This window comes from Leucopleurus acutus, assembly GCF_964270905.1.
Source record: "Leucopleurus acutus genome assembly, chromosome: 1".
Classification (NCBI taxonomy): domain Eukaryota; kingdom Metazoa; phylum Chordata; class Mammalia; order Artiodactyla; family Delphinidae; genus Leucopleurus; species Leucopleurus acutus.
The window spans coordinates 144,383,548-144,410,741 of record NC_139142.1 but is presented as its reverse complement, the minus strand read 5'-3'; the positions used below and the strand labels follow the sequence as shown (position 1 = coordinate 144,410,741).

At 37.2% G+C, this 27,194-nt stretch overlaps 1 protein-coding gene across 1 annotated transcript in view; it reads right to left on the bottom strand.

Annotated features, from left to right (window-relative positions):
- Positions 1-27,194, bottom strand: part of SCAPER (S-phase cyclin A associated protein in the ER) — a gene marked incomplete at its 3' end in the record, with an annotated part of 494,945 nt that overhangs the window by 404,293 nt on the left and 63,458 nt on the right. Inside the window, exon 5 of the mRNA XM_082835986.1 lies at positions 20,019-20,216. Coding sequence (XP_082692112.1) covers positions 20,019-20,216 — 198 coding nt within the window. The remainder of the gene's footprint in view (positions 1-20,018; positions 20,217-27,194) is intronic.

The window sequence follows — 27,194 nt, the reverse complement described above, 5'->3', positions numbered from 1 at the left end:
AGAGGGAGGCACCAACTGCAGTTCACCCTGGGGACACAAACACTGGCAGCACCCATTTCTGGAAACTCCTTTAACTACGTTGGCACTGGTGTTGACAAGTACCATCTGGGAATCCCCCCTCTAGCTTATTAGCCCCAGGACCCAGCCCCATCTTGGCCCAACAGTCTGTAGGTGCTAGTGCTGGGACACCTCAGGCTAAACACTAACTGGATGGGACAAAACCACACCCAGAGACAGACAAGTTACCTTAAGACCCCCTGAGCCCACAGCTGCCCCTGGACAAGCCACTGCCCTCCAGAGGGTCCAGGACCCAATCCCAAACATCAATGCACAAGCAATGGATCCCAGGACCCCAAAGGCCCTCCAGACAGAGACTGTGGAAACCACCCTTACCCAACAGGGGGCAGACACCAACCACAAGAAAAGCATAACAGCACAGTCTGTGAAACAGCCCATCTACTAGCATATCAGATCCTGCCCTGAGACTGGCTGAGCCCTGGCCCCACCAACTAGTAGGCCAACACAAGCTTCATGAAACCCCAGCCCCCACAGCCAAATGTGTCAGGAACAGGCCCCACCCACCAGCAACATGACACCAGCTCTGAGACCCTTGGGACTTACAACGAGACCCTGGAACATGGCTCTGCCCACCAGTAGGCCAGCACTAGCCCCATGACCTCCTTCACCCACCACTAGGTGGACAATAGTCCAGGGGTCTCCTGGACCCTGACTACACCACCAGTAAGCCAGCACTAGTCCCTGGGGACCCCCAGGGTCCCAGAGTCAGCTGCCTTGTGACCGGGTCCTGCCAACCAGCAGCTGTTAGCTTTCACACAAGCAGAGCCTGGCAACCAACTGGGCTGGGGGCCAACCAAGCCTACCATACCATCCACGTAGTCAGCCTGCCATAATAATAAGACCCACACAGCCCTCATAAGGGGAACCCCTAGAGCATATAGCTCTGGTGATGAGAGAGGAGTGCGCTGTTGAGGTGCACAGGAGATCTCCTACAGAAGGCCACTTCTCCGAGGTCAAAAAACATAACCAACCTACCAGATACATAAAAATAAAAACAGCAACTTAGGCAAAATGAGGCAACGAAGGAACATGATCCAAACGAAGGAACAAGACAGAACCCCAGAAGAAGAGTTAACTGAAGTGGAGACAGGCAATCTACCTGAGAAAAAGTTCAGGGTAGTGATCATAAAGAAACCCAAAGAACTGAGGAGAAGAATGGACACAAAAAGCAAGAAGTTAGAAGCTTTAAACAAAGAGCTAGAAAATATAAAGAAAAACCAAACAGATGAAGAATATAATGACTGAAATGAAAAATACACTAGAAGGAATCAACAGTAGATTAAATGATACAGAGGAATGAATAGAGAGCTGGAAGACAGAGTAGTGGAAATCACTGATGCCAAACAAAAAAAGAAAGAAAGAAACAGGAATGAAAAGAAATGTGGAAAGTTTAAGAGACCTCTGCAACAACATCAAGCACATTAATATTCACATTATTGGGATCCCAGAAGGAGGAGAGAGAGAGAAAGGCACTGAGAGCATAATTAAAGACATAATTGCTGAAAACTTCCCTAACCTGAGAAAGGAAACACACATTCAAGTCCAGAAAGCATAGAGAATCCCACACAAGACTAACCCAAACAGGAACACACCAAGACAAATTGTAATTAAAATGGCAAAAATTAAAAATAAAGAGACTATTAAAAGCATCAAGGGAAAAATAAAAACTTACACATAAGAAAACTCCCATAAGGCTACTTACATCCCCACTTACCTCAATGGACAGACCATCCAGGCCAAAACACCAATAAGGAAACACTAGACTTAAATGACACATAGACCAGACGGACTTAAAAGATATCTACAGCACATTCCATCTGAAAGCAGCAGAATAAACATTCTTTTCAAGTGCACATGGAACATTCTCCAGGACAGGTCACATCCTAGGCCACAAAATAAGCCTCAATAAATTTAAGAAAACTGAAATCATATCAAGCATCTTTTCTGACCACAACACTGTGAGACTACAAATCAACTGCAAGAAAAAAAATGTACAAGACACAAACCTATGGAAGCTAAACAATATGCAACTAAACAACCAATGGATCACTGAAGAAACCAAAGAGGAAATCAAAAAATGCCTGGAGACAAATTAAAATGAAAAAAAAAAATGATCAAAAGTCTACGGACTACCAAAGCAGTTCTAAAGACATTTATATTTATACAAGTGTAGCTCAGGAAACAAGAAAAATCTCAAACAACCTAAACTTACACCTAAAGGAGCTAGAAAAAGAAAAACAAACAAAACCCAAAGTTAATAGAAGATAAGAAATCATAAAGATCAGAACAGAAATAAATGAGACTGAAAAAAAAAAGAACAAAAGATCAATGAAACTAAAAGCTGGTTCTTTGAAAAGATATACAAAATTGATAAACCTTTAGCCAGACTTATCAAGGAAAAAAGAGAGAGGGCCCAAATCAATAAAATCAGAGGGGACTTCCCCGGCAGTCCAGTGATTAAGACTTCATTCTTCCAATGCAGGGGACATGGGTTCAATCCCTGGTCAGGGAACTAAGATCCCACATGCTGCATCGTACATCCAGAAAAAAAGACAAAGAAGGAGAATAAAATCAGAGATGAAAAAGGAGAAGTTACCATGGACACCGGAGAAATACAAAGGATCATAAGAGACTCTACAAACAACTATATATCAGTAAAATGGACAACCTAGAAGGGATGGACAAATTCTTAGAAATGTACAATTTCCCAAGACTGAATGGGGAAGAACTAGAAAATATGAACAGACCAATTACCAGTAAGGAAACAATCAATTAAAACAAAAATTCCCAACAAACCAAAGCCCAGGACAAGATGGCTTCACAGGTGAATTCTACCAAATACTTAGAGGAGAGGGAACACCTATCCTTCTCAAACTATTCCCAAAAATTACAAAGGAAAAAACACTCCTCAACTCATTCTATGAGACCAGCATCACCCTGATACCAAAACCAGACAAAGATATGACAAAAAATGAAAATCACAGGCTAATATCACTGATGAACATGTATGCAAAAATCCTCAACAAAATATTAGCAAACCAAATCCAACAATACATTAAAAGAACCATACACCATGATCAAGTGGGATTTATCCCAGGGATACAAGGATTTTTCAATATCTGCAAATCAATGTGATACACCATATTAACAAATCTAATTGAAGAATAAAAACCATATGATCATCTCAAAGGCTGCAGAGAAAGCTTTTGATAAAATTCAGCATCCATTTATGAAAAAAAACTCTCCAGAAAGTGGGCATAGAGGGAACATACCTCAACATAATAAAGGTCATATATGACAAGCCCACAGTTTAACACTATACTCAACAGTGAAAAGCTGAAATCATTTCCTTTAAGATCAGAAACAAGACAAGGAGGTCCACTCTTGCCACGTTTATTCAACATAGTATTGGAAGTCCTAGCCACAGAAATCAGAGAAGAAATAAGATAAGAGGAATCCAAGTTGGAAAGGAAAAAGTAAAACTGTCACCATTTGCAGATGACATGATACTTTACACAGAAAATCCTAAAAATGCCACCAAAAACATACTTGAGCTCATGAATAAATTTGGTAAAGTTGCAGGACACAAAATTAATATATGGAAATCAGTTGCATTTCTATACACTAACATTATTAGTGTATAGAAATGCACTGTTGTGTAAATTAAGAGAAACAACCCATGAGAAATTAAGAGAAATTAAGGAAACAACCAATGTACAACTGCACCAAAAAAAAAAAAAAATACCTAGGAATACACCTACCTAAGGGGGCAAGAGACCAAACTAGAAGACACTAATACTAGGAATAAGCAACAGTGGAGATATAGAGGAACCAGGAAACAAAAGATAAAATGGCAGTACTAAGTCCTCATCTATCAATAATCACCTTACATGCAAATGGACTGAATCCACCAATCAAAAGATACCGAGTGGCGAGACAGGTTAAAAAACAAAACCCAACTGTATGCTGCTTCCAGAAGACACGCCTCAACTCTAAAGATAAACATAAGTGAAGGGATGAAAGAGGATACTCCAAGCAAATGGCAGCCCAAAGAAAGCTGGTGTAGACATTCTGCTATCATACAAAATACACTTCAAGGTAAAAAAGGTAAGAGACAAAAATGGATAGTAATAATGATAAAGAGGATACTTCATAAGAACACGTAAGTTATTAACATTTATGCATCTGACATAGGTGCACCAAAATATATAAAACAATGATTAACAAACCTAAAGGTAGAAATTGACAGCAACAGTAATAGTAGGGGACTTTAACACCCCACTTATGTCAATGGATAGATCATCCACACAGAAAGTCAACAAGGAAACAGCAGCCTTAAATGAAATTTTGACGAGATGGATTTTATAGATTTGTACAGAATATTCCTCCAAATGCAGGAGAAATCACATTCTTCTCAAGTCCACATGGAACTTTCTCAAGGGTAGACCATATTTTGGGACACAAAATAAGTCTCAACAAATTTAAGAAGACTGCAATCATATCAAGCATCTTCTCCAATCATGATGGTATGAAACTAGAAATCAAATTCAAGAAGAAATCTGGAAAAATCACATATATGTGGAGACTGAACAACATGCTATGGAATAACTATTGGGTCAATAAAGAAATCAAAGGAGAAATTAAAAATTACCTGAAGGCCAATGAAAATAAAAATATGACATACCAAAATCTACAGGATGCAGCAAAAGCAGTACTAAGAAGGAAGTTTATAGCAAAGGAAAGAAGAAAAACTGTCACTATTTGCAGATGACATGATAATATATACAGGAAACTGTGGGAGACTCCATCAAAAAACTATTAGAAATAAATAAATGAATTTAGTAAAGTTGTAGGATACAAAATTAATATACAGGAATCTGTTGCATATCTATACACTAATAATAAATTATCACATAGAGAAATTAAGAAAAAAATCCACTTAGAATTGCATCAAAAAGAATAAAATACCTTGGAATAAATTTAAGCAAGAAGGTGAAAGATGTGTACTCTGAAATCTATAAGAGTTTTAAGAATTATTATTATTGATGAAAGAAATTAAACACAACACAAATAAATGTAGAGATATACAGTCCTCACAGATTGGAAGAATTAATATTACTACAATACCTATACTACCCAAAGCAATATACACATTCAATGCGATCACTATCAAAACACCAATAGCATTTTTCACAGAACTGGGAAAAACACTCCTAAAATTTTATGGAAACACAAAAGACCCTGAACAGCCAAATAATCTTGAGAAAGAAGAACAAAACTGGGGTTTTGTTCAACATCACTAATTATTAGGGAAAGGCAAATGAAAACCACAGTGAAATATCCCCTTATGTCTGTCAGAAAAGCGATTGCTAAAAAGGCAAGAAATAACAAGTGTTGGAGACGATGTGGAGAAAGGGGAAACTCATGCACTGACGGTGGATGTAAACAGGTACAGCCACTATGGAAAACAGTATGGAAATTCCTCAAAAAATTAGGAACAGAATTACCACATGATCCAGCTATCCTACTTCTGGTTATTTATCCAAAAAACAAGAAAACACTAATTTGAAAAGATAATATGCACCCCTATATTCATGACAGGACTATTTACTGTTGCCAAGATATGGAAAAAACCTAAGTGCCCATCAACAGAGGAATGGATAAAGAAGATATGTCATGTCTGTATGTGTAACACATATATATTTATATTTATATTTATATACAGCAGATGAAGGAGCAAGGTAAAAACCCACCAGACCAAAGAAATGAAGAGGAAATAGGCAGTCTACCTATAAAATAATTCAGAGTAATGATAGTAAAGATGATCCAAAATCTTGGAAATAATATGGAGAAAATACAAGAAACGTTTAACAAGGACCTAGAAGAACTAAAGAGCAAACACACGATGATGAACAACAATGAAATTTAAAATTCTCTAGAAGGAAGCAATAGCCTAATGACTGAGGCAGAAGAACGGATAAGTGACCTGGAAGATAAAATAGTAGAAATAACTACTGCAGAGCCAAAAAAAGAAGGAAAACAATTGAGGACAGTCTCAGAGACCTCTGGGACAGCATTAAACACACCAACATTTGAATTATAGAGGTCCCAGAAAAAGAAGAGAAAAAGAAAGGGACTGAGAAAATATTTGACGAGATTATAGTTGAAAATTTCCCTAATATGGGAAAAGAAATAGTCAATCAAGTCCAGGAAGCGCAGAGAGTCCCATACAGGATAAATCAAGGAGAAACACGCCAGGACACATATTAATCAAACTATCAAAAATTAAATACAAAGAAATAATATTAAAGCAGCAAGATAAAAGCAACAAATAACATACAAGGGAATCCCAATAAGGTTAACAGCTGATCTTTCAGCAGAAATTCTGCAATCCAGAAGGGAGTGGCAAAGCATATTTAAAGTGATGAAAGGGAAAAACCTACAACCAAGATTACTCTACCCAGCAAAGATCTCATTCAGATTTGACAGAGAAATTAAAACATTTACAGACAAGCAAAAGTTGAGAGAATTCAGCATCACCAAACCAGCCTTACAACAAATGCTAAAGGACCTCTCTAGGTGGGAAACACAAGAGAAGGAAAAGAGATACAATAACAAACACAAAACAATTAAGAAAATGGTAATAGGAACATACATATTGATAATTATCTTAAATGTAAATGGATTAAATGCTCTAAGCAAAGGATACAGACCGTCTGAATGGATATGAAAACAAGACTTGTATATATGCTGTCTGCAAGAGACCCACTTCAGACCTAGGGACACATACAGACTGAAAGTGAGGGGATGGACAAAGATATTCCATGAAAATGGAAACCAAAAGAAAGCTGGAGTAGCAATTCTCATATCAGACAAAACAGACATTAAAATAAAGACTATTACAAGAGACAAAGAAGGATACTACATAATGATCAAGGGATGAATCCAAGAAGATATAATAATTGTAAATATTTATGCAACCAACATAAGAGCACCTCAACACATAAGGCAAATGCTAACAACCATAAAAAGGGAAATCGACGGTAACACAATCATAGCAGGGGACTTTAAAACCCCACTTTCACCAATGGACAGATCATCCAACATGAAAATAAATAAGGAGACACTAGTTTTAAATGACACATTAAACAAGACGGACTTAATTGATATTCACAGATATTCACATCCAAAGCCAACAGAATACACTTTCTTCTTAAGTGCTCATGGAACACTCTCCAGGATAGATATCTTGGGTCACAAATCAAGCCTTGGTAAATTTAAGAAAATTGAAAGCATATCAAGTATCTTTTCCGACCACAATGCTATGAGACTAGATATCAACTACAGGAAGAAAACTGAAAAAAATACAAACACATGGAGGCTAAATAATACGCTACTAAATAACCAAGAGCTCACTGAAGAAATCAAAGAGGAAATCAAGAAATACCTAGAAACATACAACAATGAAAACACAACAATCCAAAACCTATGGTAGGCAACAAAAGCAGTTCTAAGAGGGAAGTTTATAGCAATACACACCTACCTCAAGAGACAAGAAAAATCTCAAATAAACAACCTAAACTTACACCTAAAGCAATTGGAGAAAGAACAAAAAAACCCAAAGTTAGCAGAATGAAAGAAATCATAAAGATCAGAAATAAATGAAAAAGAAATGAAGGAAACAATAGCAAAGATCAATAAATCTAACAGCTGGTACTTTGAGAAGATAAACAAAATTGATAAACCACTAGACAGACTCATCAAGAAAAAAAGGGAGAAGACCTAAATCAACAGAATTAGAAATGAAAAAGGAGAAGTAACAACTGACAGTGCAAAAGTACAAAGGATCATGAGAGATTACTACAACCGATTGCCACTAAAATGGACAACCTGGAAGAAATGGACAAATTCTTAGAAAAGCACAACTTTCAGAGACTGAACCAGGAAGAAATAGAAAATATAAACAGACTAATCACAAACAATGAAATTGAAACTGTGATTAAAAATCTTCCAAAAGCAAAAGCCCAGGACCAGATGGCCTCACAGGTGATTCTATCAAACATTTAGAGAAGAACTAACACCTATCCTTCTCAAACGCTTCCAAAATATAGCAGAGGGAGGAACACTCCCAAACTCATTCTACAAGGCCACCAACACGGTGATACCAAAACCAGACAACGATTTACAAAAAAGAAAACTACAGGCTAATATCACTGATGAACACAGATGCAAAAATCCTCAACAAAATACTAGCAAACAGAATCCAACAGCACATTAAAAGACTCATACACTATGATCAAGCGAGGTTTATCCCAGGAATGCAAGGATTCTTTAATATATGCAAATCAATCAATGTGATACACCATATTAACAAACTGAAGGAGAAAAACCATATGATCATTTCAATAGATGCACAGAAAGCTTTCAACAAAATTCAACATCCACTTATGATAAAAACTTTCCACAAAGTAGGCACAGAGGGAACCTACCTCAACATAATAAAGACCATATATGACAAACCCACAGTCAACATCGTTGTCAACAGTGAAAAACTGAAACCATTTCCTCTAAGATCAGGAACAAGAAAAGGTTGCCCACTCTCACCGCTAACATTCAACATAGTTTGGAAGTTTTAGCCACAGCAATTGGAGAAGAAAAAGAAATAAAAGGAATCCAAATCAGAAAAGAAATAAAACTCTCAGTGTTTGCAGATGACATGATACTATACATAGAGAATCCTAAAGATGCTACCAGAAAACTGCTAGAGCTAATCAATGAATTTGGTAAAACAGCAGGATACAAAATTAATACACAGAAATCTCTTGCATTCCTGTACACTAATGATAAAAAATGTAAAAGGGAAATTAAGGAAACACTCCCATTTACTACTGCAACAAAAGGAACAAAATACCTAGGAATAAACCTACCTAAGGAGACAAAAGAGCTGTATGCAGAAAACTATAAGACACTGATGAAAGAAATTAAAGATGATACAAACAGATGGAGAGATATACCACGTTCTCAGATTGGAAGAATCAACATTGTGAAAATGACTATACTACCCAAAGCAATCTACAGATTCAATGCAATCCCTATCAGACTACCACCGGCATTTTTCACAGAACTAGAACAAAAAGTTTCACAATTTGTATGGAAACACAAAAGATCCCGTATAGCTAAAGCAATCTTGACAAAGAAAAATGGAGCTGAAGGAATCAGCTCCCTGACTTCACACTACACTACAAGCTACAGTAATCAAGACAGTATGGTATGGCACAAAAATAGAAATAAAGATCAATGGAACAGATTAGAAAGCCTAGAGATAAACCCATGCACGTATGGTCACCTTCTCTTTGAGAAAGGAGGCAAGAATATACAATGGAGAAAACACAGCTGCTTCAGTAAGTGCTGCTGGGAAAACTGGACAGCTACATGTACAGGCATGAAATTAGAACACTCCCTAACACCGTATACAAAAATAAACTCAAAATGGATTAAAGGCCTAAATGTATGGCCAGACACTATAAAACTCTTAGAGGAAAACATAGGCAGAACACTGTATGACATAAATGACAACAAGATCCTTTTTGACCCACCTCTTAGAGAAATGTAAATAAAACCAAAAATAAACAAATGGGACCTAATGAAACTTAAAAGCTTTTGCAAAACAAAGGAAACCATAAACAAGATGAAAAGACAACCCTCAGAATGGGAGAAAATATTAGCAAACGAAGCAACTGACAAAGGATTAATCTCCAAAATATACAAGCAGCTCATGTGGCTCAATATCAAAAAAACAAACAACCCAATCCAAAATTGGGCAGAAGACCTAAATAGACATTTCTCCAAAGAACATATACAGATTGTCAACAAACACATGAAAGGATGCTCAACATCACTAATCATTAGAGAAATGCAAATCAAAACTACAAGGAGGTATCACCTCACACCAGTCAGAATGGCCATCATCACAAAATCTACAAACAATAAATGCTAGAGAGGGTGTGGAGAAAAGGGAACCCTCTTGCACTGTTGGTGGGAATGTAAATTGATACAGCCACTATGGAGAACAGTATGGAGGTTCCTCAGAAAACTAAAAACAGAACTACCATATGACTCAGCAATCCCACTACTGGGCATATACCCTTAGCAAAGCACAATTTTAAAATAGTCATGTACCACAGTGTTCACTGCAGCTCTATTTACAATAGCCAGGACATGGAAGCAACCTAACCTAAGTGTCCATGGACAGATGAATGGATACAGAAGATGTGGCACATATAGACAATGGAATATTACTCAGACATAAAATGAAATGAAATTGAGTTATCTGTAGCAAGGTGGATGGACTTTGAGACTGTCATACCAAGTGAAGTAAGTGAGAAAGAGAAAAACAAATACTGTATGCTAACACATATATATGGAATTTTTAAAAAAAAGGTTCTGAAGAACCTAGGGGCAGGACAGGAATAAAGATGCAGACACAGAGAATGGACTTGAGGACACGGGGAGGGGGAAGGGCAAACTGGGACCAAGTGAGAGAGTAGCACTAACATATATACACTACCAAATGTAAAATAGATAGCTAGTGGGAAGCAGCTGCTTTGCACAGGGAGATCAGCTCAGTGCTTTGTGACCACCTAGAGGGGTGGGATAGGGAGGGTGGGAGGGAGACACAAGAGGGAGGAGATATGGGGATGTATGTATATGTAGAGCTGATTCACTTTGTTATAAAGCAGAAGCTAACAGACCATTGTAAAGTAATCATACTCCAATAAAGATGTTAAAATAAAAATAAGAAAAAATGAAAGATTAACATCATTGGTAAAAAGCACTACAAAAGCAGAAACAACAACAACAAAAATGAGATGGGGACATACCCAAAAGGACAAGAAAAATGTTCACCAGAGAGTAATAAGGGTCTTTAAAAGGCAATGTATTGACACTAGGAAACAGGGAGGGGATGTGTGAATGGGAAAAAAATGCAAAAAACAAATGAATAGGAACTTTGAAGCTGACAAAGAAGAAAGCATGGGTGGCTGGGAGAGTGGTGGTCATTAACAGAAATAAAGAAATCAGGAAGCAATCTTTTAAAATGAAAGTATAATATGGTTTGATGGCTACTCCTAAGAACTAGGTTACCATTACTAGGAACTTAGCCCAGATAAGTCAGGTTTGACTAACCCCAGTAATAGTTACAACATGGTGATTGTGGGATCAAGTTATTAAGTTATTCCAAATACCCCAAAGAAAAATAATCTATTCTCTATTGATTATAATAAATGAGAACCAAATACAAGGAACAAAGACTTATCAACGAAGATATCATCAATGAAGTGTCATGTTAAATACACTAAAAAATAACAATTCATCTACCTCTACAACTTAAACACTGAATCATAAAATAATGTCTCAGGAAATGTTATACACATAGGAGTAATTATTCTTTAATCAATAAAGATAGCAAATTTTTACTGTAAGCGTACAATGAATGAAAAACAGCAAAGAATACATAACTAGAATAAGACCAGATACAGACAGAGGAAAAGATAGCTATTAATGGGGTGGGAGGTGGGTGAAATGGGTAAGTTGGTCAAAAGGTACAAACTTTCAGTTACAAAATAATGAAGTTCAGGAAATGTAATGTACAGCATGGTGACTATAGTTAATAATAATGTATATCTGAAAGTTGCTAAGAGAGTAGATCTTAAAACTTATCACCAGAAAGAAAAAAAATTGTAACTATGTGTGGTGATGAATGTCAGCTAGAGTTATTGTGGTGATCATTTCACAATTTATACATATACTGAATAAATGTAAAAAGTAAATTTTTGAAAGATAGTTATTAATGTAAAACAATGGTAAGGTAACCAAAGCCTAGTCCATAAATGCACAGGTGAACTCTTAGCCTACTCTCCCTGTGCAGAATCTCATGTTCTTTGTAACAAACTGCAATATCCGAGCTAAAGGGCAATAGGCAAATCAAACAAACCAAAAATAGATAGAGAGATTATAATATTAACATCACACAAAACAGAATTCACAAATGTTAAATTCACAATGAAAACACAACTCATATGATCCTTTATACAACTAATAATAAGGCAGCAAAATGGTTTAAAAAATCTTAGTACCTTTATTTTATATATTTTCTTTTCAAATTTCTGTAAAAGACCATCGATTTTTACAGCAAAAATTAAGAAACTGAGACGCTTCCAGTGTATAGAGTAGTAAAATATAAGCAATGAGAACATAAAAGGTGGAGTAGGTCAATGGAATTGTGCTGTTGTAATGTCCTTACACTCTTCATGAAACAGTGTGATATTAATTGAAAGTAGATTATGATAAAGTAAACATGCATGTAATACTTATTCCTACAGCAGGTTATTACCTAAAAGTTTTGCCTTAAGTTAAATCTGATTTTCCAATAGAAACAATGGCATTAAATGAAGATGTTTTCCTAGGGACTCAAATTCAAGGCCTCCCTCTGGTGCTCACTGCAGAGTATACTTCGTTGTGACAATGCCCCAAATTGGCAATGCACAGCCTGAGAGGAGGTCTTCTCCCAGAGCCTGCCCATCCTCGATGCTCCCCCCAACTGATCTAACATGGCTCCCTGTCTCCAGGTCAAAGCCTCTGAGGACACTCCTCTAACCACTGCACTCTCCACCCTTCTCTCTCCTACAATCCAAGGCTCTCCAGCCTATTGTTTTGCTGCAAAAACTTCTTTTGCACTTCTAGACTTTTGCACTTATGTGCCTAGATGGGATGATTCTATAAATCTATAAATTCTATAAATTTTGCAACTTTAAAAAAAAAATCTCAGAAATTCAAGGAAATATTGAAGAAACGGCAATAGTAGTGAGAGACTAAAATATCTGTGTCTGACAGATCAAGAAGATTAAAAAAAGTAATAATTTGGAGTATGTAAATAGTAACTTTAAAAATATAAACTTATCAATTTCTATCTAGAGAGAATCCACCTTACCTATTCCTACCATGTCCAAAGGATATTTGCAAACACTTAGCTTCTTTACTTTCTCCACATCTATCAGGCTTCTGCAATAGTCATCTCCTTTCCCATCCAGCTTAGGTTCCATGGTCCACTACTCCAACTACTCTCTTACCCTCTCCAATCCTTTACTCCAATGAAATTACACTGCATCTGCCTAAAAAATACCTACCCATGATTAATTCATCTACCCACCATCTTTGTGCATTTTTAGCAAGCAACTGAATGCTAAGTATACCTCAGGAGAGAGAGGAATCACATCACTGTGTAAACCAGCGTCTTCACCCCCCAAACTCTATGTAGTCTCATTGCTTCACACAGCCTTTTGATATCTATTTACAGAGCATTTACTATGTTTCAACGCCAGTTCCAAGAACTAATGACGGAGGGGTAAACAAAACAGTATGGTTTCTGTCCTCATGGAGCTTACTGTCTAATAAGGGAGACAGATATAAAAACAACAAAATAAACAATTATGTAATTTCAATTGTGATAAGTGCTTCTAGGGAAAGTATTAAGAGTACAGTCGGTCCATACGTGCCCAAGCAGAACCCATGGATACCCAGGGCTGAATGTACTATGTCATTTTATATAAGGGGCTTGAGCATCCATGGATATTGGTATCCACAGGGCAGGGGTTGGGGGAGAAGGTGTCCTGGAACCAATCCCCTGAAGATACTGAGGGACGACTGTATATTATAGGGGAACCTGGTTTAGTCTGAAATATCTGGATAGGCTCCCCCTGAGGAAGTGACACTTAAACTGAAACCTAAATTAAGAATAGAAATTAGGTAAAAGGGATGGGGGAGGTGAGGAGGTGCTGGGCAAGGAGAATGAGGTATTAGTGTTCTGGCAGAAAAATCAGAATGTAGAAATGTCTGAAGACTAGTGAGCGCATGGCATGTTTGACTAACTGAAAGAAGGCTGGTTTAAATGAGGCAGAAGGGAAGAGAGAAAAGTGGTGTGAAATGAGGTTAGCACTGATCAAGTCACTCAAGATTTTAAGGTCATGCTGAAGATTTTAATGCTCAGAGCAAAGGGAAACTTTTGAGGAGCTATCATCAAAAAAATTAGAGCTGGGGCTTCCCTGGTGGCGCAGTGGTTGGGAGTCCGCCTGTCGATGCAGGGGACACGGGTTCGTGCCCCGGGCCGGGAAGATCCCACATGCCACGTAGTGGCTGGGCCCGTGAGCCATGGCCACTGAGCCTGCGCGTCTGGAGCCTGTGCTCCGCAACCGGAGAGGCCACAACAGTGAGAGGCCCGCGTACCGCAAAAAAAAAATAAAAATAAAAATAAAAGTAGAGTTTATTTTTGTGGTTTTTAAGTATCATTTTGCCTATAACATGGAGAATGGATTGGAAGGATGCAGGGAATCCTGTTACAAGGTTTCAGTTGTAATCCAGGCATTTTTTACTGGTGGCTTGGACTAGAATGGTAGCAGTGGAGAATGAGAGAAGTGGACAGATCAGAAAGATTTAGTAAGTAATCTGAAAGAGGCTGATTCATTGGACAATGGCTGGTGTGAGGTGAAGGGAGGAGGGGGGAAGAGAAATACATCTCCAGGTTTGGGGCAAAGGAAGCTACAATGAACTTGGTTTATATACGTCAGTTGGACATGCTTGTGAAATATACAAGTGGAGATGCCAACTAGGCAAGTTGGATATACAAGTCTGAAAATCAGACGAAAGATACAGGCTAGACATATAAATTTAAGAATCATCAGAAAATGAATAGTAAATTAGGCCATGGCATGGAGAAAACTGGAGGGAGAAAGATGGTCTAAAAGGAGCCTTAATAACTTCTCAAAAGCTAAAGGTCAGGTGGAAAAGAAAAAGCCAAGAGGAGGCAGAAGCAGCAGCCAACAAAGGAGGAAGAAAACTAGCAGAGGTTGTTCCATAAAAGCCAAAGAAGGGAGTGCTGTAAGAAGAGGGGAGTGGTCAACAGCATGAAATGCTACTCAGAGATCATGGAAGGGACTGAAATATAGTCACTGGACTTAGTAATACTGAGTGACTTTAATAAGAACTTAACAGAAGCTCTGATAGGATGTGACACCAGGTTGGAGTAGACTAATGAGTACCCAGGAGAAAAGGAAATGAAGGCAGCAAATGTAGAAAGTCTTCTAAGAAACTTGGCTAAGAAGGGGAGGAGGAAAATGGGGACTGGGAGAGTAGATGAAAGGATAAGTAAAGTAGAGAAAGGGTTTGGGGGTTTCTTCTTGTTGTTCTTATTTTTGTAGTTCAGAATAGAAGAGAAATAAGCATGTTGTATGCTGATGGGAAAAGAATCTAATAAGGAAAACTGAAGATACAGGAAAGAGAAGAATTTCCAATCTCAACTGTGACCTTCAAGGCTGCTGGGCAATCGGTTTCTATATGTCAGCCCTTTCATCTCCATCACAGTTATTTCAGACCTTTCCACTCTCTTCAAACTTCCAACCCCACACCTCCTACTTTTCAAAATAAAGAGAGCAAAGAACCCATCAAATGGAATTTCAAATTCTTATCACAAATTTCCACCTTGATCCCATCTGTTCTTATCCCTCTTGAATGCCAAGTTGAACAAGCTTTCTCTCAACTGCAGTCATTCTTAACCTATGCACCTCTCCTACTTCTTCCATGGCTTTTGGGACATTCCTATTCTCCTATCTCCTTCCTACTTCTATGATGATTCTTTCTCTGTCCTGGACCTATATTCCTTTCTCCACCTGTGACTTCTCCTTTCATCTAATTATAAAATTTATTTTCTTTTTATTGTGTGTCATACCTTTCTAAGCACTTTCTCACATCTCATTTTGATCCTTACTTGTTGAATTGAGAAGTCTCAACTATTGAGATATAAACATAGAATACTTTTATTTTTCCCCCATATAACTAACTACTCAGTTGAATCCTAAACCTGCTGAGTATGCTCAGTGAAATTCCACAGTTTTTCAGTCACATTCAATTATCAAAGCTTGTTTTTTAAATCCCATCTACAGACAACCTGCCTAGCACAAGTGAGAATTACATGCTTTAGCAGATGCTTGTGGTGGGGAAGAACACAGCTTGTCCTCACGGTGTCTCTCCTCTCGTCCTCACTGTGTCTCTCCTCTCGTCCTCACTGTGTCTCTCCTCTCGTCCTCCTCTGTACCCCTTCAAACTCTCCTACATTCACAAACTTATGTCCTTGCCATAAGTGGCAGCTGTGGGAACACAGCAATATCCTACTTATTATAGAGCTCACCAGTTATTAGTGATGGATCTACTACAGTCATCAGCCAGTCCTTCTCCAGGGACTAAGGTGATACTGACCACCAAAAGAATCAAGTGCTGCCAGGCAGAGATGCACCCCTAACCTTTCTCTGAATCAATTTGAAGTCAGTGGTCTCTACTGATCTCTGCAGTACATGGTAATTTCGGCACAGGGAACATTCATGGTTCTCTAGGCAGTGGTCAGGTTTACCCTGGCTCCCTCTGCCCAAGCAGTATCTGCCTCAACTCCAACAGAGGTTGGTATATTTTACCTAACCAGGTGTCCCCATAGGAAGCCCCTATTACTCCAACATCTTCACTAATGTACACAATTCTACCCTCACATAAATCGTGAGATGCACTGGGGTTCCTCTTTACTTGGTGAATGACAAGTCCCATCCTATCTCCTTCCAAAGAAAGCATACTACCCTTAAGTCCCTTCAAGCCCAGCTGGCATGAGCTACTCCAGCAAGCTTATTATGCTATGAAACTTCTAAGGGAGATGTAGGTACCACTCTCTATATTCAAGGATGCCCCCAATATTCCAGAGCCACACATCCAGTTCCCCCAGGTTGAAATGGAAAAAAGGGAATGGAAAGTACAATATGTTCCCAGTATGCTTTTCCCCAAAATCTCTCAACATATTCCACAGGCACCAAAATCAGCACGGCAAAGATCCAACCAGAGAACAAGATGCCAGTTTCCTGCAGCCATACACACAAACTTCACAAGCAATTCACGCACCACATCAAACTTCATTAACTGTGCACTCCCCAAAAGGTAATCTCCCCCTAGCCCACTTTATATGGAAGAAGGGGAAATGCAGTGGTGATGGTCAGATTACAGCTTTGCTGAAAAAGTCAGCTCTTAGCAAGTCATGCAGTGAAGTAGCTGATGGCATAACAGGCATGCCTTTAAACCAAAAAAATGAGAATTTTAGCCTCTTGATTAAAGAGATTGGCTCTGGTCAGCAATCCTGGTTGATACAGTTAAGATACTTTTTCATGCTGTATTTATCATGTGAATTACAAAATACAGGAGTTATTAACTGCATTTTACATATGAGACAAAAAATTGAACTGTGGTTACTTAACAAAGGCGTTGCACAAAAATCACGAAGAAGGATAAATATTGTCAGTAAATCTACAAAATAAAGGCTGAATGTACCTGTACAATGAGGATCTATAAAATGAGGGTTATACATCTTACAATGGTACTAATCAAATGAGATAATGGATAGAAGTGCTTTTAAAATGAGAATAGAACAAAACATAAATAGAACTCCAGTTATTATATACCCAGCACATGGATAAAGCAAATATTAAACTGTATATTTTTACATCACCACCTGTAAGTCCTAGATGGGGAGAGGAGCAGAGTTGGGTATGAAATTAACTTTTAAGCTCCCAGATTTTATTTCTCAGCATAAAGCTTTGAGCATCTTGACACAGTACAAAGAATAGAGAACACATTTCTACTCCTCTGTCAAAATCTTCTCCATTCTTTCTTTCTTTTTTAATTAAAAAAAAATATTTATTTATTAATTTATTTTTGGCTGTGTTGGATATTCATTGCTGCACGTGGGCTTTCTCTACTTGCGGTGAGCAGGGGTTACTCTTCGTTTTGGTCCATGGGCTTCTCATTGTGGTGACTTCTCTTGTTGCGGAGCACAGGCTCTAAGCACACGGGCTTCAGTAGCTGTGTAGTACATGGGCTCAGTAGTTGTGGCTCACAGGCTCTAGAGCACAGGCTCAGTAGTTGTGGTGCACAGGCTTAGTTGCTCTGCGGCATGTGGGATCTTCCCGGACCAGGGATCGAACCCATGTCCCCTGGATTGGCAGGCGGATTCTTAACCACTGTGCCACCAGGGAAGTCCCTATATTGCATTATTCTACTTTGTATTTGAAAATTCTCATAATAAAAAGTTAAAAATTAAAAAAAAAATTTTTTTAATCTTCTCCATTCTTGTAATCTACAACTTGCACAACCAATTTCTATTACTGTTAAACTTTCACAAAGCTTTGACAGGACTGAAAATAAAAGCTACACTGTCTTTGTTTCATAGATATGTTGATTTGTATCATATTTTAGATTCCACATATAAGTGATATCATATGGTATGTGTCTTTCTCTTTCACTAGAGATGATAATCTCTAGGTCCACTAATGTTGCTGCAAATGTCATTATTTCATTCTTTTTGATGGCTGAGTAATATTCCATTGCATATATATAATAATTTTTTTTTAAAAAAAAGCTACACTGTCTTATGGCAAGTCTAGCTTCCCTGAATACAGTATCAGAGATAGATGCAAGAGTTTCTGCTCATCACAGAGACATGGCTGAAATTGGTCCAACTCACTTCTATAAAGAAGTACACATTTGACAAATTTGATTTCTTCAGTCAACCTTTTGTTATTTTTAATCACAAAATCAAAGAATCTGCTGAGCTTATTGATCTCTAGGGATGACCTAAAGATTATCTAGGCCCACATGCTCATTTTATATAAGAAACTATAACCCAAAATTAAATCCAATAGTGTTTTCTACCACAACATGCTGATTCATTCCACCCCAATGATACGATTTTCCTTAAAAATATTTTTCTTAAAACATAAAAAGTTTTACATGCTGATAGTAACAATATTAATTGTGACAACCAAAGCATAAATGTGGGTGATTTCAACCACTGTTCATTCTGAAAACTGTTTCTGAAGAGTCATATTTTTAGGCTAGTTTAAAACATTTTGGCTGTTTCCAGTTTTAGAGGAAACATAGCTGTTGTGTCAACATGTAACTTTGCTTTGACCCTTTGGACATTTCAAAGGTTAAACAATGAATTCCAGGATTTTCAACCATGTTCACTGTAGAAACAGAAGCTACCTCTGTAATATTTCTATGATGATGTATCATTCTGGTTTTTCTCAAAATAATTTTATTTAGTATAAACTAATACAGTATATAGTTTGTATCTACTAAACGGCCAGACTTTCTAGTGAATTTTTAGAGCCATATTATGCTATGTGTCTGTTTAATATACTATTACAAATACAAGGTTATCTAAAATTAGAAAACACACCTTACAATGACATCCTAATCCCGCCCAGGATTGTTTATGGTTAGCCATCAATCTCACTTTTCCCTGATCACAGTGAATTAGAAGAGTGATAAGTATCTCAACAGAAAAGAAGCAATGTCCAATTAAAGACATTAAACAGGAAACCAAAGAATGTGAAAATCTCACTAATGCCACCTACAGTACCAATGGAGAACACAGATAAGAGATTTTTTAATAAATTGTGTATATGTGTACCTATCCCTTAATTTCTTGCCTAGGACTATGTACCAAGACAACTTTCTACCAAATCTTGCACAGAATATAAAAGTACATAAGTAGGTAATACAAACAACAACAACAAGGGTACTCTTGAAAAATCAAAACAAAGAAAAACCTGACACACTCACAGAAGCAGAGAGTAGAACAGTGGTTGCAAGTGATAGGGGAAATAGGGAGATGTTGGTCAAAGGGTACAGACTTTCAGTTATAAGATGAATAAGTTAAGCAGATCTAGCGTATAGCATGGAGACTACAGTTATTATTAAAGTACTGTATACTGAGGCAAATTATCAAGTCAGATGTAGCAAAAATTGGAGAATCTGACTTCAAATGGATTACAAAGCCTCAAAGCAAAGCTTACCTTACATTCCACCACACTCTGATCTGATTCACAAGTTACATAGATTTCATCTACAGCCCGGCGAAGATTGTCAAAAAGGAATGCCCAGTATCGAGCTCTTAGATCAATTTTCCGAGGGTGCCTTGTTTTAGTGGGACTTTTATCAAAGTGTTTATCTCCAGTTGTAGATGACGTTATTTTACAGTCTACTGTAGTGTTCTGATGAAATAAAACAAAACATGAAAAAATATTTTTTAAAAGCCTCCAGGAACTGGATTTTTGTATAAATCAAATTTTTCAACATAAATACTTAAAAACATGACATTCTTCTTTTTCACTTATATCACACTGAATTCATCAAAACAAAACTTCTCAACTTAAATAAAAGCGGCAGGTTTGTAAGGTCAATTACATGTTTCATTGAAAATTAGGATGATTTTAATGGTGAACAGACTCAGTCAAAAAGGAGCACTAAAGTGGCTCCTGATTTACTAAAATATGTGTATGGCACATTTACATACAGTAACAAATAACAGATACTAATTTCAACATTTTGAAATTGCTTGTATATATTCTTTTCATTTAGAAATGACATATCTATACTTATATTCAGTTACTTAATTTTATCTTAAACGTTTTTCCACTAAAAGTAAAAATATATAAATACAAAACAATTTACTAGAAAAGAACACTGATTAATAAAACCAAGCATCAGCTACAGAGCAGACTCACCAAATAAAGTAACTATAGTATTCTATGACCCAATGTTTCCTCAGCTGCACAGGCGGACTTTGAAAATACAAGATTATATTCTATACTTTTATAGACTGTACCAAAGAATCATTCCCCCACAAACAGGAGCGTGCAGTTTACATAAAGACCTGAACTTCTCACTAGAAGTACAAAGGAGTTGCTTATCTCTCTGTGGCTACTTAAACTGATAAATAAATAAATACTAACCTTGTACTACAGTTACAACAACAAACAATCTCAAGTTTCTTTGGGTTGTTTTGTATGTGTGTATGTCATTCCTGTTAGCTTGTTTGTTTTTCCTTTTCATAGAAGAGCCCCAGAGTGAAGAATATCCAAAATAGAAGCTAATACTCTCCTGTTTTATTTTAGGCTTTGGCCTTCAATGTAACAGTGATTCCTATACTTCAAAAATCTTTTATAGCCAATCTTCGGTTTATATAGAATCTTCACTATCAAAAGTCAAGCAAACAAAACATATATACTCACAAAGACATGCACACTTAAGAGGCTGAGATGGAGCTGCTCATCCTCCACAGTCCCCCATCCAGACTAAGGTTGTCAGACTCAGCAAATAAAAATTAGTAAATATTTTATCTGACAGCCTTAGTCCGGGCCCAAATTCTCAACACTCAAGCAATAAAATTTAAAGTAATCATCAACAACCCACAAAACCTTTGCTTCAATGGCTCTCCAAGCACTTTCCAACCCTAATAGTAAATGATAAATCATGATGGCAAATACCCACTCACACAAATTTTAAAGTATGTATTATTAGCTCTACTTTACAGCTTAGAAAATTGAGATTTAAAGGCTGATTTGTCCAAGATCACATAGCCACAGGAGACTATCTTCCAGTTAGAACTCTGCAATTACACCGCTGACTTCCCATTACACTGCACCCCAAGGCCCTGTGCTAACAACCCTTTACCGAATATTCCAGACCACCTCATTTCTCTTCCTATATACCACCCAAAGTTAAAATTAACTTGAATTTTCCTGAATTATACTTCCTTCACAAACTTCTTAGAGTGATCAGCAAAACACTAGTAGCTTCCTGTGAATTCAGATCCTAATCTTATAAAATTCTCAAAAATAATTTAACTCATCTTCACCCATTTATGTATTTACCCTATCATGCATCCATATGTATATGATTCAAATACTTTAACCAACCTTTCTTAAAATGTAGAATAGGCAAAACTGCTTTTAGGTTAAGATGTTTCTGTTCTCCGTGATTGCTCTATCTGAGGCTTTTACTAAGAAAGACTCCAGAAAGGCAGAAACTACAGCTAGGTAATTCCATCTGAAGGGCAATGTACTATACAAACTTGACATTTCAGCTTGACAAAAATAGTAATACTTTATATTTGCACATTTATTTACATTTTATGAAGGGCTTTTGAAAACATATCATTTAATCATCACAGCAAACTATAAAGACAGGACAAATATTGAAATATTATTATTCCTATTTTGTAGATGACAAAATCAGTAAGATTCAATTTCTTGACCAAGTCAAAAGGCTGAGTGACAGAACTGGGACCAGAACCGAGTCTTCCAACTTCTGCTCCAATGTTCATAAAGCATTTCACATAGCACCTAGCACACAGTAGTACCCATATAATGTTAGGTATAATTATAGTGGGAAAGACAAAGAGGTGAAGAAATATGCTCACAGAAAAATGTGAATAAACTAATGGCAAAATTGCCAAATTTGTGAAGAAAGGTAGAAGAAGCATATCAAATTGTAGAGGCTGATAAGTCTGTATAAAGTTTCAAAATACAGCACTCTTACCTACCACTGATAAAAATAACAGCAGTGATAATAATAATTGCAGTGGCATCTAATATTCATGTCATACTTGCTATGTGCCAGACACTGTGCTAAGTGCTTTCCATACAGTTATACTTCATTTAATCTTTGAAGCAATTTTATATCACAGTTACTATTATTAGTTCCATTTTATAGAGGAGAAAACTGAGGTTTAGCTAAATTAAATGATAAACCCAAGGTCTCACACTAAGTAAGAGACAAAGCCAAGATTCAAAATCAGGTAACTATCCCATTGTTATGACTTACTGTGCCTGTTTCCAAGACATTCAACAGAAGACAAAGCAACCTAAACTTCTGGAAAAAGCTAGACACAACTGAATCTCATGTTTTAAATAAAATTCAATATAACAAATGTTATACTATTTTAATCAATCACTTCTGAGAGAAAAAGAGGAAAAAAGAAAGAAAGGAGAGGGAAAGGGGAAGGAGGAAATTGAGATTTCTGACTCACCTCTCTTAGAACTCTCATCAACTCCCCTGAGAATCTGAAGAAACCTATGGACCTAAACCTCTGACAACAGCTTGTCTTTTTACTGTCTCCATATTTAGTCTTTTCTAGAATGTTCTAAGGTTGGAATCATACAGTATGCAGCCTTTTCAGATTGGCTTCTTTTACTTAATAATATGCAATTACTTTCCTCCATGTCTTTTCATGGCCTGATAGCTCATTTCTTTTTAGAGCTGAATGTACCACAGTTTATTTATCCATTCACCTACTCGATATCTTGGTGGCTTCCAGGTTTGGCAATTATGAAAAAGGCTGCTATAAACATCCATGTGCATGTTTTTGTTTAGACATAAGTTTTCAACTCATCTACATATACACCAAGGGCATGACTGCTGATCACAAGGTAAGAGTATGTTTACTTGTGTTAAGAAACTGCCAAACTGTCTTCCAAAGTGGCTGAATTTCCACTCTGAATTCCCACCAACATTGAATGAGAGTTTCTGTGGCTCTTCATCCTCACCAGCATTTGGAGTTATCAGTGTTCCCAATTTTGGTCATTCTAATAGGTGTGTGGTGGTAGCTCATTGTTTTAATTTGCATTTCCCTGATGACATATGATGTGGCACACCTTTTCATATGCTTATCTGCCATCTGTACATCCTCTTTGGTGAGGTGTCTGTTAAGGTCTTTGGCTCATTTTTCAATCAGGTTGTTTCAATGATTGAAACATTGAAACATGTTTAAAAAAAGAGTCCTTTGTATATTTTGGATAACAGTCTTTTACCAGATATCTTTTTCCAAATATTTTCTCCCAAGTCTGTGACTTGTCTTCTCATTCTCTTGACATTGTCTTTTGCAGAACAGAAGTTTCTAATTTTAATGAAATCCAGCTTATCATTGATTTCTTTCAGAGATCATGCCTTTGATACTGCACCTAAAAAGTCATCACCATATTCAAGGTCATTTAGGTTTTCTCCTATGTTATTGTCTAGGAGTTTTATACTTCTGCATTTATGGTCAATAGTCCATTTTGAGTTAATTTTTGTGAAGAATGTGAGGTCTGGGTCCGGATTCATTTTTTTTTTTTTTTGGTCGTATGGATGTTCCAGCACCATTTGGTGAAAAGACTACCTTTGCTCCATTGTATTGCCTTTGCTCCTTTGTCAAAGATCAGTTGACTAATTACGCAGGTACATTTCTGGGCTTTCTATTCTGTTCCATATATCTATTTGTATTTTCTTTTGCCAATATCACACTGCCTTGATTACTGTAGCTTTATAGTAAGTCTTGAAGTTGTTTAGTGTCAGTCCTCCAACTTTGTTCTTCTCCTTCAATATTTTGTTGCCTATTCTGGGTCTTTTGCCTCTCCATATAAACTTTAGAATACGTTTATTGATATCTACAAAATAATTTGCTGGGATTTATTGAATATATTCTTCAACCTGGGAAGAAATGACATCTTGACCATATTGAGTCTTCCTATTTGTCAACATGGAATGTCTCTCCATTTATTTAGCTCTTTGAGTTCACTCATCAGAGTTTTATAGTTTTCCTCATATAGATCTTATACATATTCTGTTAGGTTTATACCTACCTATTTAATTTCGGGGAGTGCTGATATAAATGGTATTGTGGTTTTGGGTTTTTTTAAGATTTATTTTATTATTTTATTATTTATTTATTTTATTTATCTATTTTTGGCTGTGTTGGGTCTTCGTTGAGGCATGTGGGATCTTTCACTGCAGCACGTGGGCTCTTCATTGTGGTGTGCGGGCTTCTCTCCAGTTGCGGCATGCGGATTTTCTCTCTCTAGTTGTGGTGCGTGGGCTCCAGGGCATGTTGACCCTGTAGTTTGCAGCATGTGAGCTCTCTCGTTGAGGTGCATGAGCTCCCTAGTTGTGGCGCGCAGGCTTAGTTAGTTGCCCTGCAGCATGTGGGATCTTAGTTCCCTGACCACGGATCAAACCCTGCATTGTAAGGCAGCTTCTTTACCACTGGACCACCAGGGAAGTCGCAACGGTATTGTGTTTTTAATTTCAAATACCACTTATTCATTGCTGGTACACAGGAAAGCAACTGACTTTTTTATGTTAATCTTGTATCTTGCAAACTTCTGTAATCAATTATTAGTTATAGGAGTTTTTTTGGTTGATTCTTTCAGATTTCTTACATAGATGATCATGTCATCTACGAACAAAGACAGTTTTATTTCTTCCTTCCCAATCTGTATACCTTTTATTTCCTTTTCTTGTCTTATTGCATTAGCTAGAACTTCCATTATGATGTTGAAAAGCAATGGTGAAAGGGGACATCCTTACCTCATAACTGATCTTAATGGGAAAGCTTCTAGTTTCTCCCATTAAGTATCATGTTAGCTGTAGGGTTTTGTATTTTTTTTTTATTAAGTTGAATAAGTTCCCCTCTATTCCTAGTTTAGTAAAAGATTTTTATCATCTTTTCTAGGTGTAGAATTTTGTCAAAGTTTTTTTCTGCATCATTGATATAAAACTAGGTTTTTTCTTTTTTATCCTGTTGCTGTGATGAATTCCATTGATTTATTTTAAATTACGAACCAACCTTGCACCTCTGGGATAAATCCCACTTGCTCATGGTGCATCATTCTTTTTATTGTGGGATATGATTTGCTAATATTTTGTTGAGGATTTTTGTATCTATGTTTGTGAGAGTCACTGGTCTGCAGTTTTCTTGTAATGTCTTTGTCTGGTTTTGGTGTTAGAATAATGCTGGCCTCATAAAATGAGTTAGGAAGCATTCCCTCTGCTTCTACCCTCTAAAATGGATTGTAAAGAATTGGTATAATTTCTTCCTTAAATGCTTGGTAGAATTCAACAGTGAATCCACCTGGGCCTGGTACTTTCTGTTTTGAAAGGTTATTAATTATTGATTTAATTTCTTTAATACATTTAGGCCTATTCGGAGTGTCTATTTCATCTTGAGTGAGTTTTAACAGATTATGTCTTTCAAGCTATCAGTCCATTTCATCCTGGTTATCAAATCTGTGGCAAAGAGTTGTTCATGGTATTATTTTATTGTCCTTTTAATGCCCATGGGATCTGTACTGAAATGAATAAGTAGGGACAGGCAATAGGACTTTGGGACAGTACTATCCATATGAGGTTAGCGGTCATAAGTGTCAAAAGAGCCTTTCAACGTAACTGATACTTTTCTCCTGCCACTTTCAAATGCATGGGGCACAGAGCAGAATAGGCAGAAAAGTGGCTGTAATGAGGACAACTCTGTCAAGCGTGTACTACCAAGGGGCAGGGTAGCCAGACAGTTGGGAGAGTGGGCAAGAAGGCAATTATCACAGACAAACCATAGAATCTCAGGTGGATATCCAGGAAAGTGTGGTCATATGGAGGATGAGGGATAATGAAAGGGTGGTAGGATCAGTAAATTATAGATTGCATGGGGTTGAAGAATTGTTAGAGTCACATGATCACAGAGAATAAGGCAGGAGGAGAGATGACAGGTAGAAAATGTGATGGCTGAGACTGAGATCCTGGAGGGAGAGTAGTTGTTAGTGAGAACAAGGCAAGAGTCTGACCATCAGAATGAGTAGAAGACAAAACTATTGGAGGAAAGAAATGCAAGAAATTGAGAGGACAGCAGTAATGGTGTAGAGCATGCAGTGAGCCTGAAAATTATATCTTCAAGGAATAAGAAGTGACCTGGAAATCTGTAAGTGCTGCAACAAGAAGAGGGAGCAGGTGGTATAGTCTGATGGCATGTCCTTCAAATCTGAGGAGTTTTAGGAGATGGGAGGGAGAACTGCCCGAAATGCCAGTGAGGAGCAAGCAGGAAACCTAACCCACCTCTAGGATCACAGGTAGGAGTGCTGTGGGGGAAGAAAACAACTACTACTTAAAACAACTGTGGAGGAAGCAGTATCCCCACACGTGAGTTGGAATTTACCTAAAACAAGAAGGTAAAGGGAATGTGCAGGGAAGAGAGGAACAAAGAAAGTTTTGCTGATGGTAAACTTACTTCTAGAGGGCAAAGTTGTAGGATTTCACAAGTAATCCAGAGGCATTTCCCTGATTACTACTGAAACTGAGCATCTTTTCACAGGTTTACAGGCTATTCAGGTTTCCCCCATTTTTTATTGGGTTATTTGTGCTTTTTCTGATGAATTTTAGCT